The 19,738-nt window shown below is 51.8% G+C and overlaps 1 protein-coding gene across 7 annotated transcripts in view; it reads left to right on the forward strand.

Moving 5' to 3' along the window:
• Window positions 1–19,738, forward strand: part of LOC141172043 (guanylate-binding protein 3-like) — a 369,874-nt gene that overhangs the window by 224,000 nt on the left and 126,136 nt on the right. For all 7 annotated transcript variants that reach the window (XM_073655827.1, XM_073655829.1, XM_073655828.1 and 4 more), the window contains one exon: window positions 2,345–2,413. In XM_073655827.1, coding sequence (XP_073511928.1) covers window positions 2,345–2,413 — 69 coding nt within the window. The remainder of the gene's footprint in view (window positions 1–2,344; window positions 2,414–19,738) is intronic.

The raw sequence follows: 19,738 nt of genomic DNA on the forward strand, positions 1-19,738 counted from the left end.
TAGAACAAGTCCCACACACTGCTAGAAGCCGAAATATTTTTTCAGCGCTAGATGCAGAAAAAAATTATATTCAATTTGCAACCTTATGGAGGTCAGTATAGATGGACTAATAGAATGATGCTATGCCCAAAAGGTTTTACTTCACTAGGTGCAGTAAAAAAATTGGTATTCTATACACAGGTGGTATATCTTGCAACACAGATAGGCTACTCCACTGACTAACGCACTCTGCAAGAGGCTAAAAAGGATTAGCTTTGCTAGATTTAGCCAAATGCTGTGAAAAAAACTTGCACAGCACTGGCACAGACCTGCCTGGCAAAAACTGATAGGAACTGATGTAATTTAGTCCTGAAAAGGACTCCAATTACAATTAGTCTTTACTCCCAACCTATCTATTTAAGAGCACAGACCTGCCTGATAAAAGTCGTAGGAAATGCTGTAACCTAGTCCTTAAAAGGACTGCAATCACAACTATTCCCTACTCCCAAGCTATCTGTATATTTGTGCGAAATTGGCTTGAAATTAACAAAGTATAGCGCACACAGCAACAGCGGTGCCGTCTAACACGCAGCTGCAGCAGTGAGAAAATGGTGGCGACGGGGGAAATGGCTGGGTCTTATAGGGCAAGGACATGTGACATACACAGCCAATGACACAAGCCCTTGATTGTGTGAAAAAAAGCACTTCGCTCCGTGTGTGCGCTGCTGATAGGCTGACAGATTGCACCTCCCCACTGTAAATGCGGGAAAGAGAAAAAAAATGGAGATCTTCATTGCTCCTGCAGAGATCCATCCCCTGCCCCTCTCCCCGCCCCGCTGTACACTCAAACTGCGTATTAACATTAATTTTCATCATTACTGAGAAAAAATCCAGTTATGATTTTGGTGCACGAACAGTTATCGAACATAACCTCGAACAGCCGAATTTTTCTCAAATCGTTCGTGTTCGCCGAACGGCTCGAACACCGCCCAAAACAGCTCGAATTTGAGATTGGCGAACAGTTCGAGTAGAACAACGCTCATCTCTAGTCATGATTTAAATAAATCAGCTTTGTTTTTGATATTTCCTGGCATTTGGTTTTGAAAAACGTCATTGGTATGGTCATGCATATTTTCCACCTATGGATTTTCCACACCTAATACAAGTCTATAGGGAAAATCCACACAAAAAACTCAGTGTACCCACAACAGAAGTTGACATGTTGCGGATTCTAAACTCGCACCGCAAGTCGGTTTATACTGAGTGGTAAAGCTGCGCAGTGGGCAGGAGATTTCTATAAATCCACTTTGCCGGAGAAGTGAAAATGCGCAGTGTGAAAACTCACCTAAAACTCATCATGGGCACACAGCGTTATTTATACAGGATTTACTGAGCAGCTATCAGCGTGTCACAGGTTATCACTGACACTGAGCAATCGTGTGCTTGCCAGCATTGATGTATTGTTAGTTATAATTGGACTTCTTGTAATGAAAAACCAAAAAAATGATCCAGTGCATGAGTTGGTATACATGCAAAGTTTAAGAGCTTGTTCACACTTTGGCCGTTTAAGCAGCAGAGGTCAGGACATGCTGTAAGCGCGTCTCTGATAGCCGCCGTCAGTGCACAAGTACCTGGTGTGAGAGCACAGTCAGCGCTGCCTGTATAAGATAAAGCTGCCAAGCAGCAGCGAGGTTACCAAACGCTCCATGTGATGTCTCTGAGCTGCTGTCGGTGAGTCTCATAGATCTAAAGATTGATCGTTCTCAGTGGGAAAAACAATATAATAATCTTGTGAATATGATCGCTTTTAATAACTAACAAAAAAATAAGTGACGTTACACAGCCGCTTTCCAGACGACTGAGGTCTTCATCAGGCGAGGAGTAAGAAAGCATCTGAAGAAACACAATTACCAAGAAAGAGCAGAGACGGCAGGAGAAAGGGACATTAAGAAACAAACAAACTGATCTAGAAAGCTTGTATAGTAACATCACTTATATTATTCTATTACACAATATAAATTATCATAACTACAAGATTATTACTTTGTTTCTCCCACTGAGAGCAATCAATCTTTTTCAACTGGCTAAGACCGAGCCAAATCCTATTTTTTTTCTTGTAATCTTATATATTTAAGCATTACTTTCTGCTGGCACCACATTCCCCTATACAGAGACTGTAAGTCAGCGTAGGAGCGCACTGTCACTGTTAACAATACCCAAACTGAATACACTGACAGGCATCCGGGTTACTAGAGTTGCTGCGCACGTTTCTGAATCACTGACCTCTTGTCTTAGGTGTTTAGACTATTATTTGGATTTGTGGACATTGTCATTATCTATCCCTCCATATTTCTATCTCTACTAGATCATCCATTGCACCTATATCACCGGCTTCCTCCATGGTCTCGTTGCAGAATATAGATCAGCCCTACAGGTAAGAGACAATGCTAAGACATCCTAAGATTCTGTTCACACTAAATAAATGATGCATAATATTATTGGGTGCAAGGTTCCTGGAAGCCGACATCTTGACTCATCCAATATCATGATCATATGGATTGCTGAAGTCCCATACACCGAAAATTCATATTAGTGCTCAGCACCATAACTAACACTTGCATCAATAGGAAGAGAAAGAAAGACATAAAGAAAATGTGAATAAAATATAACTTTTATTAATAAATAGAAGACTATATTAATTAAAAGTCCCAGCCTATAATAATGGGGTGCAATAAGTCCTGGACGATGCCGAGCTCGTGGGACTCAGTACTGTGGGTCATGTCAATAGTCTTTAGCATTTAGATAGTCTTTAGCATCACCATGAATGCAGCGGATGCCAATCTTCTTCCCTGGGATTAGCTGGAGAGGAAGTGTGGCCCTCACAAGGGTCACCCGACTCCCTGAGTCTAACAGTCCAGTTACTTGCCAACCATTTACCTTTATGAGACAAGCTTGCGGCCCCTCGCTGGATGGACAGCTCACACTGCAGGCCAGATACGCATAGTATGAACTGCGTTGTCCCAGGCTACAGTCCATTTGCTCTGAGGTCAGAGGACAATGGTCAGCTATATGGCCTGGGCCGTGGCATTTCAGCATATAAATCGGCAGCAGGGATCTTTGGCATTACCTCCTCTGCCCCTTTGAACCTTGGACACCCCACCCCCTTTTGGGCCTCCTCCCCCTTTTGGGATCCCCAATATGGAGTGAGCTATCTTCCCAAGGAACCCTCCACCCCCTGGTATCTCTCGACCAGTCCGATCAGTTCATCAGCGTTCCCAAGTCTGTAGTGGCCTCGGCAGGGAATGCCCAAACCGGTCCATCACCACTTGCTCTACCACCTGCACAGGGGTAGAGGACTCCGGCTGCAACCATTTTTGAACCAAGTTCAGCAAGTCAAACATTTGGGAGCGAGGGGGTATGTTACCGTAATATCCCAGTGGTGGACCCGCTGCACCCTGACAGTCATCATTGTTACGGGTCCAGGTGGTGGAACCTCTGTGCTTCGGTGCAAGGAGGGACCAGAGGGGCGTGACTAAGTGCCTACTCAGCCTGACCAAGGTCGCACCGTGGCTCAATCGACTCTGTGAACCAGGGAGTGACTGGGCAGGTGGACCAGGTGCCACTCTGGGACCGACCTTGTGTGAGAGCAGGTGACTCCCACCGGTCAGATGGCAGGAACTGACCGGTACAGCGGATGAGCACGGCAGGAAGGCTGACGGATGGTCCAGGTAGATAAGCAGGCTGGTTCGGCAGATAGCCAGACGGGTGCTCCGGGTAGGCAGGCTGGCGGGCACGGCAGGTTACAGGCAGGTGCTCCAGGTAGGCTGGCAGGCACAACAGGTAACAGACAGGTGCTCCAGGCAAGCAGGCTGGCGGGCATGGCAGATAACTGGCAAGTGCTTCCAGGTAAGCAGGCTGGCGGGCAGGACTGTAGACAGACTGGCGGACTGGACTGAAGACAGACTGGCGGGCAGAACTGTAGACAGACTGGCGGACTGGACTGAAGACAGACTGGCGGGCAGGACTGACAGGCAGCGGGACCTGAGGGCTGAAGCAAGTGTTAGCACACGGAACAACAACCTTGCACAAGCACCTCCATATTGGAGGAGGTGACTAATATAGGGGGAGTCCTCCTGCCATTGGCCGGGGACTCTATAGGACAGTGCGAGCGGCCCCTTTAAGAGGGAGGGACGCAAAGCCCGGGAAGCTGCTCACAGAGCGTGCCACAGCAGCAGGTGAGTGCGAAGACGCCGGACCTGGACCACGGGGTTGAGGGGAACAGCGTCTCTGCCTGACAGGAGGCCGATGCTACAGTACCGCCCCCCCCTTACGACCCCCTCTTCGTCAGGCCCGCAAGAAATTTTTTAAGATGATGAGGGGCATGAATGTTCTCCCTGGGTTCCCAAGACCTCTCCTCAGGGCCAAACCCCTTGCAATCCACAAGAAAAAAAGTCTTTCTTCTTACCCTCTTGGTGGCCAAAATGTTTTTTACCTCGAAGACGTCCTCAGCAGAGACAGGAGCTGGATTGGTACCTGGATTGTCAGAGAAAGAATTAAGGACAACAGGTTTGAGGAGAGATACATGAAAGGAGTTGGGAATCCATAAGGTGACCGGGAGTTTCAGCTTGCAAACCATGGGATCGATTTGGTTCAGAACCTCGAACGGACCGATGAACCGCGTACCCAACTTATAGGAATGTATCTTGAGACAAACATATTTGGAGGAAAGCCAGACCTTGTCTCCCGGCTGGAATTGAGGCAGATCCAGGCGTCTCTTATCAGCATGTTTCTTCATCCACTCGGAGGACTGAAGAAGTGCAGATCTAGTGTCTTACCAAATAGCTGAAAATTCGCTGACCAGAGACTCTGCGGCAGGATTGTCCACTGAAGAGGAGACAGGAAATGGAATCCGGGGGTTTTGACCGTAGACCACAAAGAACGGGGATTTGGAAGAGGACTCGCTTTCATGGTTATTATAGGAGAACTCCAGGGCAGGAGCTCAACTCAATCGTTATGGTGAGCGTTGACAAAGTGCCGAAGAAAGCTGGTAAGAACCTGGTTGATACATTCCACTTGACCACTGGACTGAGGATGATAAGCAGAGGAGAAATCCAAGGAGACATCCAGCAGTTTACACGTAGCTCTCCAGAAGTGCAAAGTGAACTCTAATACTATTGTAGGAACTCGAGGATTCTGGTATCATGGAGAAATGAACAATCAGAGACGGCTTTCTTTAATGCAAATAGTGTATTTATACAACAGCAATAACACACAAAAACAATATACTGATAACCCGTAGTGACATGCAAATAAACAAGTCCAGCGATATTAAGTCCTTGAAACCTATATAGCAAAATCGGCAAGGTTCTTACTACGGAGTCTCCACACAAATGTGACCCAAAAGGAAAGTCTGAAACACAGGTGACGTGGCTCAGTTCAAACACTGCTGGCGTAGTAAGAGTCTAATCCAGGTATGCAGTAACGCAGGGAAGTCCAGAAACAAGTTCACAAGTTAATCCTAGATGTGGTGTGAATACAGGGAAGTCCAGAAACAAGTTCACATTTAAGTATTATTCCAGTAATAGTTCCAACAGCTCTCACCGGAGAGAGTGAAAGAAGAATTAAACACAGTTCAGAAGCACAGTTCTTACCAGATGGAGTGAACCAAAGGTTAAATTCCAAAGTCAACAGGCTAATGATAACACAGTGAGTGTAGCTTACATATGCAGAGAATGTCCAAAGCCATGGGTAGAAGCTCACTTCTGCCGAGAACCACCTGTAGATAAACCTGGTAAAGCACCCTCCGGTAAATACACAAAAGATCTGGGAGGTAATAGAAGTACAAAGCAGCTGAGTTGAAGGGAACCGGAAGCAGAATACTCCAGCAAGGAAGCCAGCACCTGGGCTGGGTTTTAAACAAACGAAGAGGAAGTAGGGCATACAAAAACAGCAAAATCCATTTTAACAAAGGGCAAAATCATTCACAAGGTGACCTAGAAAACCCGGAATACTGACAGGAACTGAGAGACACAATGTGGAGGGGTAGGCTGTGGAGACGTGATGAATGAAGTCCTTAGCCAGGACAGATACAGATGAAAGACCAGGCGGAGGGATGAAGAGGGCCATTTTAGAAAAGTGGTCAGCGACCACCCAAATAACAGTACAACGGCAGAAATGACGCGCCTCCTGGGCCGTGGGATACCCGGTGCTGGGCCGGTAGATGCTGCAGGTTGTAGTCACAGTGGCGGTGAATCCAAGTGGAATTGTATATAGGTTTTATTAAAGAGTCTGACTACGCCACCTGTGGAGTGCGGCTAAAGGGGGCAGCCGCTACAGAACAGTCCTCTGAAGCTGGTGGTTTTGCAGCAATGATGGTATAACTTCCCACAGGAAAAGTTAGCTTCAGGGCAGTGGGTGGATGATGGTGGTTGTGCAGGTTGTGCTGGGTGTTGTAGTGCAGTGAGGGATGGCGCAGCAAGGAACACAGAGACAAGATAGTGCAGTCCCAGGGTCTTTACTCACGGTTATTGCAGTTCAAGTTACAAGTACCAGTGCAACTTCCCTCGGCGTGCTGTGCTTACTCAGTGAGGGGCTCAGTCCACCCCCAGATAGCTCCGGAGTACTTATCAGGGCCCCCTTCTGTGTCCTTTCTCTGTCCTCTTCTCTGCACCTCACAGCTAGTGACTCCAATCCGGTACCCGTGGGCCTTGACGGGCGACTTATGTTCCGTCCCCTGGGTCCTATGTGGCTACCTTCTCGGTGAGACTGGTGTGGGCTTGTGGCTACAGGACATAAAGTTCTGCAGCCTCCGGTTTCTAGCTGAGACTTGCAATGTTCTACTAGTTGAGGGATCCGGTTCCCTGTATGTGGCCTGACCCCTCCACCTCCCGGCAGATTCGGGAGTGCGGGTGGCCTCTAGCACTGCCCGCACCCCGGGGATCCCTTCTTACTGGAGCCTTCCTGCTCCCTCTCCTCTCTTCTCTCCCAGACTTGGGCCTCACTGTCCAGGCCCGCCTCTGGAGCAGAGCTCATACAGAGCCTCTGCTCCTGTCACTTCTCCTCCTCTGACTGAACTCACTGATCTAAGATGGCTTCCCATTTTATATCTTCCTTTCAAGTGCTCTCCTGATCTACATCCTACACCCACACCCACTACATGGTCCCCCCTTACTGTGGTTCCCCCCTCTCCAGCCAGGGATCAGGGACTGTGCTCTCCCGTTGGAGCAATCTTACCCTGCCCTCTGAAATGTGGTGTAGTGAATGCAGATGTTAGGGTCTTGAGCTGTACTCCTTCCTTACCTGAGGGTGAGATACCACACCTCTGGGTGAGATGCAGTACCTCTGTGGCGACCGAACCCTCAATGGCGCCACAGAAACAGGGAGATCCGTAATGAAGTCCATTGCAATGTGTTGCCACGGAGCGGAAGGCACAGGAAGAGGAAGAAGATGGCTGGATGGAAGGTGCCTGGAAACCTTGTTACGGGCACAGGAGGAACAAGCCGTGACGAAGTCCCCAACATCCTTGCGCAGGGAAGGCCACCAGTAATGTTGGGTAATGAGCAAAAAGGTCTTCCTCTGGCCAGCATGACTGGCTAGTTTGGATGAATGGCCCCAGAGTAGGATCTTGTTACGATCTGGAACCGCTACAAAGGTCTTACCAGGTGGAAGATGAGACAGGTCAAACGGGGCCACAGTCATTACTTTGGAGAGGTCGATGACATGTAGAGGTTCCTCCTCTTGGTCGGAAGACAGGAATGAGAGGCAAAGAGAGTCAGCTTTAATGTTCTTGTCTGCCGGTCGGTAATGCAGAGTGAAGCAGAATCGGGCAAAGAAAAGAGACCACCTGGCCTGGCGCGGATTTAATCTTTTGGCCTTCTGCAAATAAGCGAGGTTTTTGTGGTCAGTGTAGATGACCACCGGGTGCAGAGCCCCCTCCAGCAAGTAGCGCCACTCCTCCAGCGCTAGTTTGATGGCCAGCAACTCACGATCTCCTATGGAGTAATTGCGCTCAGACGAGGAGAAGAGCTTGGAGAAGAGGTCGCAGGTTACCATTCTTGCGACCGAGGACATCAGGGTGAGCAACGCTCCGGCTCCAGAGGAGGAAGCATCAACCTCCAGGAAGAACCGCTTGTTGCAATTCGGACGGTGTAGCACAGGGGCAGAAGAGAAGCCTTGTTTCAGGGAGACGAAGGCCTCCTCTTCTTCGGAAGTCCATTCCCTGGGATTTGCTGCTTTACGGGTGAGCGCGGAGATGGGAGCAGTCCGGGAGGAGAAATGAGGAATGAAGAGGCGGTAATAATTTGCGAAGCCCAGGAATCGCTGAATCGCCTTCAACCCCTCCGGACGGGGCCACTTTAAGATGGCTGAGACCTTCTCGGGATCCATTCGCAGACCAGTTTCGGAGATAATATAGCCCAGGAACTGTAGAGAGGTCTACTCAAAGAGGCATTTCTCGAACATAGAGTATAGGCGATTCTGCCGGAGCCTTAACAGGATCTGACAAACATCCCTCCAGTGTGAGGGCAAATCCGGAGAGAAGACCAAGATATCGTCCAGGTATACCACTACGCAAGAATACAGAAGATCACGGAAGATGTCGTTAACCAGCTCCTGGAAGACGGCTGGAGCATTACAGAGACCAAAGGGCATCACACGGTACTCGTAGTGACCATCCCGGGTGTTGAATGCCGTCTTCCACTTGTCTCCCTGGCGGATCCGGATCAAATTATACGCTCCATGAAGATCGAGCTTAATGAAGATCTTCGCGCCTTTAAGGCGGTCGAACAGCTCTGAGATGAGAGACAGGGGATACTTATTTTTTATGGTAATCTGGTTAAGACCCCTGTAATCGATACAGGGACGTAGGGTGCCATCTTTTTTCTTGACGAAGAAGAATCCTGCACCAGCCGGAGAGGTGGATTTCTGGATAAATCTCCTAGTAAGATTCTCCTCTATGTACTCAGACATGGCCCGGGTCTCAGCCAGCGACAAGGGGTAGATACGCCCGCGGGGAGCAGAAGCACCAGGTACCAGGTCAATGGGGCAATCATACGGCCTATGAAGTGGTAGTGTCTCTGCTTCCTTCCACATAGGACCAGTAGGGTGCCTGCAGACCAGGTAGATTAGCCGGAGTCGACGAGGGTCGATCTGGACAAACCGGAACCAGACAGGACTCATGGCATTCCCAGCGGCTCCGGAATCCAGATAGGCAATCTCAAACAAGCGGGTCTCACCACTGGAAATAGAAACAGACAGAGTCAAGGACGGAGAGGATTTACTCTTGCCTAGGACGACCTCTCCGAGCGGTCCTAGACACTGGAGTTTCCCGGCCTCAGCCGTCAGGAACGGATCAGATGCTCTTTACTGCCACAGTAGAAGCAACTCCACTCGGCTCGGCGCGTTTCCTGGCAAGACTTGACCATCCTGGTTTGGTCTATTTGCATGGGCTCAGGTGAACATGCCCGGGGAATCGCTCGTTGCGAGGCTGGCTTTTGGAATACAGGAGTGAGACGCGGAAATCTTCTCTCACGGGTAGTCTCCTTAGCACGTTCCAGAAAACGGATGTCAATCCGGGTAGCTAATGACACCAGGTCGTCTAGGGTGGAAGGGATGTCACGACCGGCTAGCTCATCCTTGATCCATCCGGAAAGACCCTCCCAGAACTTGGACATCAGGGCCTCGTTGTTCCAGGCAAGCTCAGATGCAAGGGTTCGGAAATGTATGGCATTCTGGCCCAAGAAGAGACTCCCTTGGCGGAGATGGAGCAATGAGGAGGCAGTAGAAGATTTTTGTCTGGGCTCATCGAAGACCTTCCAGAAGGTAGCGAGGAAAGCCGGAAGATCGGACACCAGGGGATCTCCCCTCTTTCCCACAGGGGGCTTAGCCATGCCAATGCCTCCCCGATGAGGTGGGACATGATGAACGCCACCTTGGCTCGGTCGGAGTGGAACAGAAGTGCCAGGAGTTCAAAGTGCAGCGTGCACTGATTTAAGAAGCCCCAACATAAGACGCGGTCACCACCAAAACGTGGAGGCGCAGAGAGCCGGGGTCCAGAGCCGGGTGCCATAGCACCAGTAGATTGAGGTGCCACCGGAGCGGGTGCCGCTCGGCTAGGGACGGACACAGAGGGGGTGGACAGCATATCCAAGCGGGAGTTGACAGTCCGCAGGTAGCACAGGATAGACTCCTGTTGGGATCTCTGATGTGAGACCTCCTGGTACAGGTCAGAGAGTGAAGGAGCCTGGGGGCCATTGGGTTCCATGGCCTGTGTTACGGGTCCGGGTGGTGGAACCTCTGTGCTTCAGTGCAAGGAGGGACCAGAGGGGCGTGACTAAGTGCCTACTCAGCCTGACCAAGGTCGCACGGCGGCTCAATCAACTCCATGAACCAGAGAGGGACCGGGCAGGTGGTCCAGGTGCCACTCTGGGACCGACCTTGTGTGAGAGCAGGTGACACCCATGGGTCAGATGGCAGGACCTGACCTGTACAGCGGGTGAGCACGGCAGGAAGGCTGACGGATGGTCCGGGTAGATAAGCAGGCTGGTTTGGCAGATAGCCAGACGGGTGCTCCGGATAGGCAGGCTGGCAGGCACGGCAGGTTACAGACAGGTGCTCCAGGTAGGATGGCTGATGGGCACAACAGCTAACAGACAGGTGCTCCAGGTAAGCAGGCTGGCGGGCACGGCAGGTAACTGGCAGGTTCTTCCAGGTAAGCAGGCTGGCGGGCAGGACTGTAGACAGACTGGCGGACTGGACTGAAGACAGACTGGCGGGCAGGACTGACAGGCAGCGAGACCTGAGGGTTGAAGCAAGAGTTAGCACACAGAACAACAACCTTGCACAGGCACCTCCATATTGGAGGAGGTGCCTAATATAGGGAAAGTCCTCCGGCCATTGGCCGGGAACTCAATAGGATGGCGCGCGCGCACGCGCGCCCTAAGCACGCAGCCCGGGAAGGTGTGCGCAGAGCGTGCCACAGCAGCAGGGGAGCAGGAGGACGCCGGACCTGGACCGCAACGGTGAGGGGAACGGCGTCTCTGCCTGGAAGGAAGCAGAGACGCCAATGCTACAATCGATACCCCCAAGCAAAATTTCAGTTTTTAGCTTGCTATACTCCTTGGCATCTTGCAAGGCAAAGTCATAGTAAGCCTTCTGGGGCTCCCCGGTCAAGTATGGCACCAGCACCTCTGCCCACTGCTCTGGCGGAAGTTTCTCCCTTTCGGCGACTGTTTCAAGCAGGATCAAAAAGGTCTCTATGTCATCACCTGGGGTCATTTTCTGCAGGGCTCTCCTTACCGCTTTCCAGATGGAAAAATCGTTCACTGACCTTGTCCGAGCTGTCACTGTGCCAAGAATCGCCTCTGCGAGCAAATCAATTTGCTGCTTCTGTTGACGGTGCTGATCTTGTTGCTGCTGGAACTGCTGCATAAGCAGCTTACTTGTCTCCTGTTGCGCCATTTGTTGCTGCCTGTGCTGCTGTAACAATTGCAGGTGATGCTGGTCTTGTACCTGCTGTGCTTGCACCAGATCCTGGCATCGCTTGCTGGCTTATGGCAAACTTCACCCAGAACATACAGTACGTCTTGTAGCAGTTACATGTATTTGCTGGGAACGCTGCCCGTACTTCTAACACCACTTGTGGAATTTCTACGGTAGGCAAAACAGGAAGAGTTTCCATTTAAAAGTCCATTCTGGTTTATTGCGGTGTCATAAGTAGAGATGAGAGAACATTTCAATGTTTGGTTCGAAAATGTTCGCCGAATATTAAATGTAACGTGGCCGCCGGACATGTCCAAGTGGCATCAATTTCAGTACAGTAGAAATTGTAGAATTAGGAACAACACCTTTTCCACTACTGCCAACCCAGTAGATGGATACCCAATCTGGATTCTCCACATTTCAAAAAATTAGGGCCTAGAACCTGCAGCAGCAGCAAAAGCAGGCACAGAAGCCATATCACAGACTGCAATTCCGCAAGATCAATGCAGCACACTAAAAACTACAACATCGCCTAGTCTGTACAGTCTGCAGCACAAGCTGCTCTAAAAAATGTGTGAAAGGACTCACAGAAATTGCTTCTGCCACTTACTCCGCTGCTAGTAGTGTTTTGGTGTTGACGAACTGACGTGCCGGAGGTTGAAATGCTACAGCTGCGATGCACACTGTGTGCCTTATTCCTATCTTGGGGAAAACTTCTATTAAGGTTGCTTAAAAGCTTGTTTCGATACTCCAACATTAGCAGGTCCCTTTCCAGGGTGGGAAGAATCTGGCAAAATTTACTCTTATAACGTGGATCTAACAGAGTGGCAACCCAGTAGTCAACATTATTTCGAATCATAGATGCAGATGCATCAAGAAGGCACTCATATGTCGGGCTCTTCCAGGAGATTCAAAGCCAGGCTCTATTGTTGGCTGCATAACACTGATGCTTGTTTCCTCTGTCCCTTCCTGCCTATCACGTTCAACAGAGTGGGGATGATTATCCTCTTCATCTTCTGACTGTTGCTCGCCCATCACCTCTTCCTCCTCCATTTCTTCCTCGGCTCTTGCACCTTCACTAACAGTATGTCTGGTATCACCAACCCCGTCGATCGCAGGAATCCACCGTCACTAGGCATCTGCCTGTTTGACGACAGACTGGAACTTTGAGACATTCTTATCCCTTCCACATCTTCCTCTTCTGGGACAACCATCTCGTGCTGCACGCTATTCAAAGTCTGCTCCAGCATGTAGATGACTGGAATAGTGATGCTGATGATGGCATCGTCAGCGCTAACTATTTTAGTAGCCATTTCAAAACTGTTCAGAAGGGTGCAGAGGTCCTTAAGCTGTTCCCACCCCATAAACGTGATATGCCCCATGTCCGTACTGCATTGGCCCAGGCTAAACGAAATGACATACTGCATCAGGGCTCATTGCTGCTGACACAGTCGCTGCAACATGTGCAGAGTGGAAATCCACCGCGTCGGGACATCCCTTATCGACCTGTTAACTGGCATGGACAAAGACCTCTGTATCGATGTATGAACTGAGCACACAGCTTCCGTACTTTCTGAAGCAGCTCATCCAGGCCAGGATAGTGGCGGAGAAATCGCTGTACCACCAGGTTGAGGACGTGAGACATGCAAGGCACGTGTGAGCTCGCCTCCGTGTAGGGCCGCCCACAGGTTCGCACTGTTATCGCACACGGCCTTCCCTGGCTCCAGGTTCAGCAGAGACAGCCATTGCTCAAACTAAGCCTGGAGAGCTGTCCACAACTCTTCTGCTGTATGACTGCGATCTCCAAGGCATATTAATTTGAATACTGCTTGATTGCGATGAGCCCTGGCTGCGCAGTACGGAGGTGGTGTGGATTCGCTCTGCACTGTTGGAACGCGAGTCTTGTTAAGGCAGAGGTTGAGTGCGCAAATGGAGGCCCCAGAGGAGGTGGAGGACGCAGAAGCAGTGGAGGAAGTGGGAAATACAGAAGTTTGTTCTGCAAGCTTTGGGGATTCCAAGATTTGTGGAGCATCCCCTTCCCCACCTGCCCCCATAGCCACCCAGTGCCCAGTCAGCGAGATGTAATGCCCTTGGCCATGCTTACATGCGTCCAGGTATCTGTGGTGAAATGCACCCTATCAGAAATAAATTTAGTCAAGGAACGGGTGATGTTGTCTGCGACATGCTTTTGTAGCGCTGGCACAGCTTTCTTAGAGAAGTAACTGCGACGGCCATCAGCTTTAAGACATTGTCTGTATCTATCAGGCGGAAAGGCTGCATTTCCATGGCCAACATATTGGAGATGTTGGAGTTCAATCTCTTAGCTTTGTATTGTCATGTGTAGGATGAAACAATCTTTGACGTGACTACACCTGTGGGACTGAGGACTGGCTGCAGTGCTGAGAGAGGGCAGAGTATAGTGAAATGGACAACCTGCTGGACCGTGAGCAGGGGTGGATTAAGAGTAGCAAGGGCCCCGGGCAGTTTAGAAGGCGCGGCCCCCCCACACACACACATAAACACCTGATGTATCACGTGACTTGTCACATGATCCCCTGTGATAGATCATGTGATAGTTCACGTGAAATTAATTTGGCACAATATTAATTATAATAATTTTTTTTAGACTGTGTGCCCACTATGCGTTTTTTAAGCGTTTCCACAGCGGCAATTCCGCTGCAAGAACGCTTAAAAAACGCTTGGTAGAAGATCTGCCATGTTCCCCAATGATAATCCGCATGTGCTGTATCATTGTGGAAAAATCCGTAGCACTACCTATTATTTTGCGAAAGCGCGGCATTCACTTGCATTGGAACACATGGAATCCGCATCACTGCATCTGTACATGCAGAATCCATGCGTTTCAATGTGCGGATGGTACCCGGGTTTGGAGAAGAGGAGACTCTCCTCCGGACGCGGGTACCATAGAACCTGTAAAAAAAGAATAAAATAAAAAATAAATATTATACTTACCTTCTGATGGCCCCCGGTGTCTTTATCCCATGCGTCCTGGCTTGCCGACAGCGCACGATGGTCTGAAAAGGACCTGCCGTGACGTCATTTAGTCATGTGACGGGTCACACGACCGCTGACGTCGGCAGGCCATCAGAAGGTAATTATATATTTATTTTTTACCATTCTTTTAATTGACAAGCTTGGAAAGCGCTTGTCAACCCACATGCGGAAATGCATGTGAAGAACGCTTCACATCCGCAAGTCCCTGGCAGGAAAAACGCATGTACAATCCGCATGTACAATCCGCATGTACAATCCGCATGCGTTTTTTCTGCCAGGGAGATGCAGAAACGCTCAAAAAAAATCCGGAGTATTTCTGCATCTTGGGCACATAGCCTTACTTTAATTGTATGACTGAATATTGAGCACACGTAGCCATCTATACACAGCAGGAGGCCGCACGTAACCATCTATACACAGCAGGAGGCTGCACGTAGCCATCTATACACAGCAGAAGGCCGCACGTAGCCATCTATACACAGCAGGAGGCCGCACGTAGCCATCTATACACAGCGGGAGGCCGCACGGCGCCATCTATACACAGCGGGAGGCCGCACGGCGCCATCTATACACAGCGGAAGGCCGCACGGCGCCATCTATACACAGCAGGGTGCCGCACGGTGCCATCTATACACAGCGGGAGGCCGCACGATGCCATCTATACACAGCGGGAGGCCGCATGGCGCCATCTATACACCGCAGGGGCCGCACGGTGCCATCTATACACAGCGGGAGGCCGTACAGCGCCATCTATATGTAGCACCCTGAGGACTCGGCTGCTACAGGGGTATTGCACCTCAAACCAGAGGTGTGGTATTCCACTCCCGGGTAAGGATGGAGTGTGGAACTGAGCTCAGAAGGCTGCATGCACTACATACATCCCATTTCCGGGGGACAGAACAACGGTACTCCCACCAGTATATGTGCAGGTACGACAGCGTCTGTCCCTGGCTGGAGTGGGAGGGGGGTGGAACATCCCAGTAGTGTAGGGGCAGATAGGGGGAGTAGTCTGGGTAAATGTAGGAGCTCATTGGGTGCTGGTCACCTGAGCTCACACATAGAGGGAGTATATAAGGTGGGCACCATCTTAGGACAGGGTCAGTCAGTCAGTCAGTGAGTCAGCAGTAACTCCAGGAGAGGAGACGGAAGAGGGACCCAGAGGCGCAGGATGAGAGGGGACCCCAAGATCCCAGAATAAGGACAAAAGGGTGAAGGGTCGGCAAAAGGGTACCGGAACCCAAGCTGGCAGAGGCCAAAGCACACCTTAGCCAGGAACCGGAGGTCGTGGGCAAGATTTGCCACGACCCTCACCAAATCCACCAGAATGGCACACCGAGCATAGGGTCAGGGAAGCCAGAGAAGGTTCAACCACCAAGAGACCCGAGGGAGCCGGACATAGGTGGATCCCTGGTGAGAACGGCCAGAGAGAGAGAGAGAAGAAGGGAGCTCAGGACCATACTCAGGAATTGCCCGGGAGTTGACCGAGTCCCGCACCTGGTGGACGCAGCACGGCTTGGGTGGTCACTGCTGTACAGAGTGACCCGAGCAACACCAGTGAGTAAAAACCCTGAAACTGCATTTCATGCCTCTGAGTCTCCTTGCTGCACCTTCACAACCACCATCCTCCACGTCTGACCCCCTGAGGCTATACCCCTCCCGTTGGGGGTTATACTACCACAGCTGCACACACACCACCAGCCTCAGCGGACCATCCTGCAGCGGCGGCCTTTTGACCGCAAATCAACGGGTGGCGTAGTCGACACTAAGAACATCTGCAAGGACTGCCGCACACTGAGTTTGACCACCTGGGCACGGACCGGGTCACAGCCACTCGGAGACTACAACCCCCATCTGATCCGGCTCCGGGTATCCCTAACAACATGGCCCAGGGGGCGCGTCAACTTTGGCGTAGTCGGCAGGATCACGTGCCCGCAACAACCGGGTACTGCGTGCCTGAAGAAAAATTTGCATTTACCTCAAAACGAAGTCTCCCGCCAATTCCAGAGGGTCCCCGCCATCGGACGCCATTTCGGATCAGTTCCCGCCATTTGCCCGTCATCAGCAGTCTTTTCCCGCCATCTGCAGTGTTTCCCGCCACTGGGAAGCGGTTCCCGCCATCTGAGAAGAATTCCCGCCTTGGCAGAGCGGACGCCATTATGGGCGTGCCAGAGGATGGCAAGAGGCCACCTCCCATCGTGGGCCAGGATCGGAAATGGCGCCAAAAGTGGAAACCGCCCCCACCAGCAGAGACTGTGATGATTGATATGTCCATCAGCATGAGGGAACTGCCCCTGGAACTAGCAATCACAAAGTTGCCCCAGGACGACCCCCAATGTGGGCGGATACAGAACAAAAGGAAGAAGATGGGAGTAGCCTGGAGGAGTCCAGAGAGAACACACCCGGAGATGGAGGGAGAGTCAGGCAGCACCGACCCTGTGGTCAGGAGCCTGTTGCAGGCCGCCACTCCAGAAGGCCTGCTGGAGATCCTGGCGCAGCTCCCTGGAGATCGGGAGCGTGCACAGACCGCGCTGGAGGGCCTCGCACGAAGGATGGCCCGGGTGCAGCAGGAAACACTGGCGGAGTGGACCCGAGAGATGGCCCTGCAGGCTGGAGCCCGCCAGCGAAGCATGCCACCCGCAGCGAGGAGCAAGTCCACCTCTGAGGACGGCGAAGGAGGGACGACGGCCGGAGACGACGCCGCGGAGGGAGCCGAAGAGATCAAGGCAGGTAATGGGGACGACAATATCCCGTGCCCAGAAGCCGTAAACCTGCCCCAGCTCCCCGTCGCAGAGCCCGAAGCCCCACTCACCGTTCCCGTAGCCGCTGCGTCATCGCTCCAAGCTAGGCCTCAGGCGGCCGGAGCCGCGGCCACGCCCCCTGTGACGTCACTCGCCTCGATCCAGAGCACGGCCAAGCAGGAGACGCCACCGGCCTGGTCGCAAGGCCGAGTGCCCCCGGGCGCCGCAGTGCCAACAGCGCCCTCTACCTCCACTGAGCCACCGGCCTGGTCACTGGGCCAAGTAACCCCGGGCGCCGCCGTCTTCACAGTGCCCTTTACATTCAGGGTGCCCCAGGCCTGGTCGCAAGGCCTGGTGAACCCGGGCGCCGCCACCACAACAGCGCCCTCAACGTCCACAGCGCCACACCTGGGTGAAGACCTATTTGCCCAGCACACATGCCCGGATGGGCAGCCCTTTGTGTGGCCACCGGAGTATTACCATCCCCGACTCCGGAAGGAAAGACCCCTGGATGAGCCCCTGATCCCGGCTCCGGCGCCCGCCAAGATCACCCCACTCTCGTTGGAGGAAGCGCAGTTTGCGTGGGACCCCACTGGAGGAGACCTCATCGGGTTCACTCAAGAGGATCCGGACGGGTCTGAAGATTACCCTCAGGCAGGAGCAGGAGGACGTCGCCACTGATGTACAGTAGGAGCACTGTAAATAGTTACCCGTGTGGGTACAAAAACTGCTGCTACCAAAGTGTAGTCCCCGTTGGGACAAGTGTGAACTTAAACCCGTGTGTCCCCTATCCCTTAACAGGCTGAGGACTGTGAACAGCCATTCCTTTTCCCCACTGGCCGAGGACTGAGAGCGGCCATATTCCCCTTTGTACATAGTTGCGCTTCTTAAAGCGCCCCCTACCGGTTTTATAGGAAACTGTGTTTTTTCTACAAGAGACTGTTGCACTTTACCCGGTCACAAGTAGCACCGTGGCCGGAGAAACAAGAATGTTTAATATGAAAAGTTTTATATGAAAAGTTTTATGATATATATAGTGTTTTATATGTTTATGATGTTTTGAAAAAAAAATTGTATGTTTTTGGATGTTTGTATTCCTTTACAGCCCGAGGACGTGCTGTGATTTACCAGGGGGGAATGTAGCACCCTGAGGACTCGGCTGCTACAGGGGTATTGCACCTCAAACCAGAGGTGTGGTATTCCACTCCCGGGTAAGGATGGAGTGTGGAACTGAGCTCAGAAGGCTGCATGCACTACATACATCCCATTTCCGGGGGACAGAACAACGGTACTCCCACCAGTATATGTGCAGGTACGACAGCGTCTGTCCCTGGCTGGAGTGGGAGGGGGGTGGAACATCCCAGTAGTGTAGGGGCAGATAGGGGGAGTAGTCTGGGTAAATGTAGGAGCTCATTGGGTGCTGGTCACCTGAGCTCACACATAGAGGGAGTATATAAGGTGGGCACCATCTTAGGACAGGGTCAGTCAGTCAGTCAGTGAGTCAGCAGTAACTCCAGGAGAGGAGACGGAAGAGGGACCCAGAGGCGCAGGACGAGAGGGGACCCCAAGATCCCAGAATAAGGACAAAAGGGTGAAGGGTCGGCAAAAGGGTACCGGAACCCAAGCTGGCAGAGGCCAAAGCACACCTTAGCCAGGAACCGGAGGTCGTGGGCAAGATTTGCCACGACCCTCACCAAATCCACCAGAATGGCACACCGAGCATAGGGTCAGGGAAGCCAGAGAAGGTTCAACCACCAAGAGACCCGAGGGAGCCGGACATAGGTGGATCCCTGGTGAGAACGGCCAGAGAGAGAGAGAGAAGAAGGGAGCTCAGGACCATACTCAGGAATTGCCCGGGAGTTGACTGAGTCCCGCACCTGGTGGACGCAGCACGGCTTGGGTGGTCACTGCTGTACAGAGTGACCCGAGCAACACCAGTGAGTAAAAACCCTGAAACTGCATTTCATGCCTCTGAGTCTCCTTGCTGCACCTTCACAACCACCATCCTCCACGTCTGACCCCCTGAGGCTATACCCCTCCCGTTGGGGGTTATACTACCACAGCTGCACACACACCACCAGCCTCAGCGGACCATCCTGCAGCGGCAGCCTTTTGACCGCAAATCAACGGGTGGCGTAGTCGACACTAAGAACATCTGCAAGGACTGCCGCACACTGAGTTTGACACCCTGGGCACGGACCGGGTCACAGCCACTCGGAGACTACAACCCCCATCTGATCCGGCTCCGGGTATCCCTAACAACATGGCCCAGGGGGCGCGTCATATACACAGCAGGAGGCCGCACGGCGCCATCTATATGACTCGCCCAGGGGGATGGGGACGACTCGCTACCGGGGCCTTTGCCTGGCCTTGGGGATGTCGCGGTGGTCGGCTCCCGGGCCCATACCCTGGGGTCAGCTTTTAAAAGGGGATAATTTGTTAGCTCTATGAAAGTTCGTGACGCCACCTGTGGTTTCTGGTGAGAATCACCAGCGTTGCTGCAGTCCACTGAGGCCGGTGATAAGGCA

Source organism: Phyllobates terribilis, unplaced genomic scaffold (genome assembly GCF_046119375.1).
Source record: "Phyllobates terribilis strain yellow unplaced genomic scaffold, ASM4611937v1 Scaffold_12__6_contigs__length_324123572, whole genome shotgun sequence".
NCBI lineage: Eukaryota > Metazoa > Chordata > Amphibia > Anura > Dendrobatidae > Phyllobates > Phyllobates terribilis.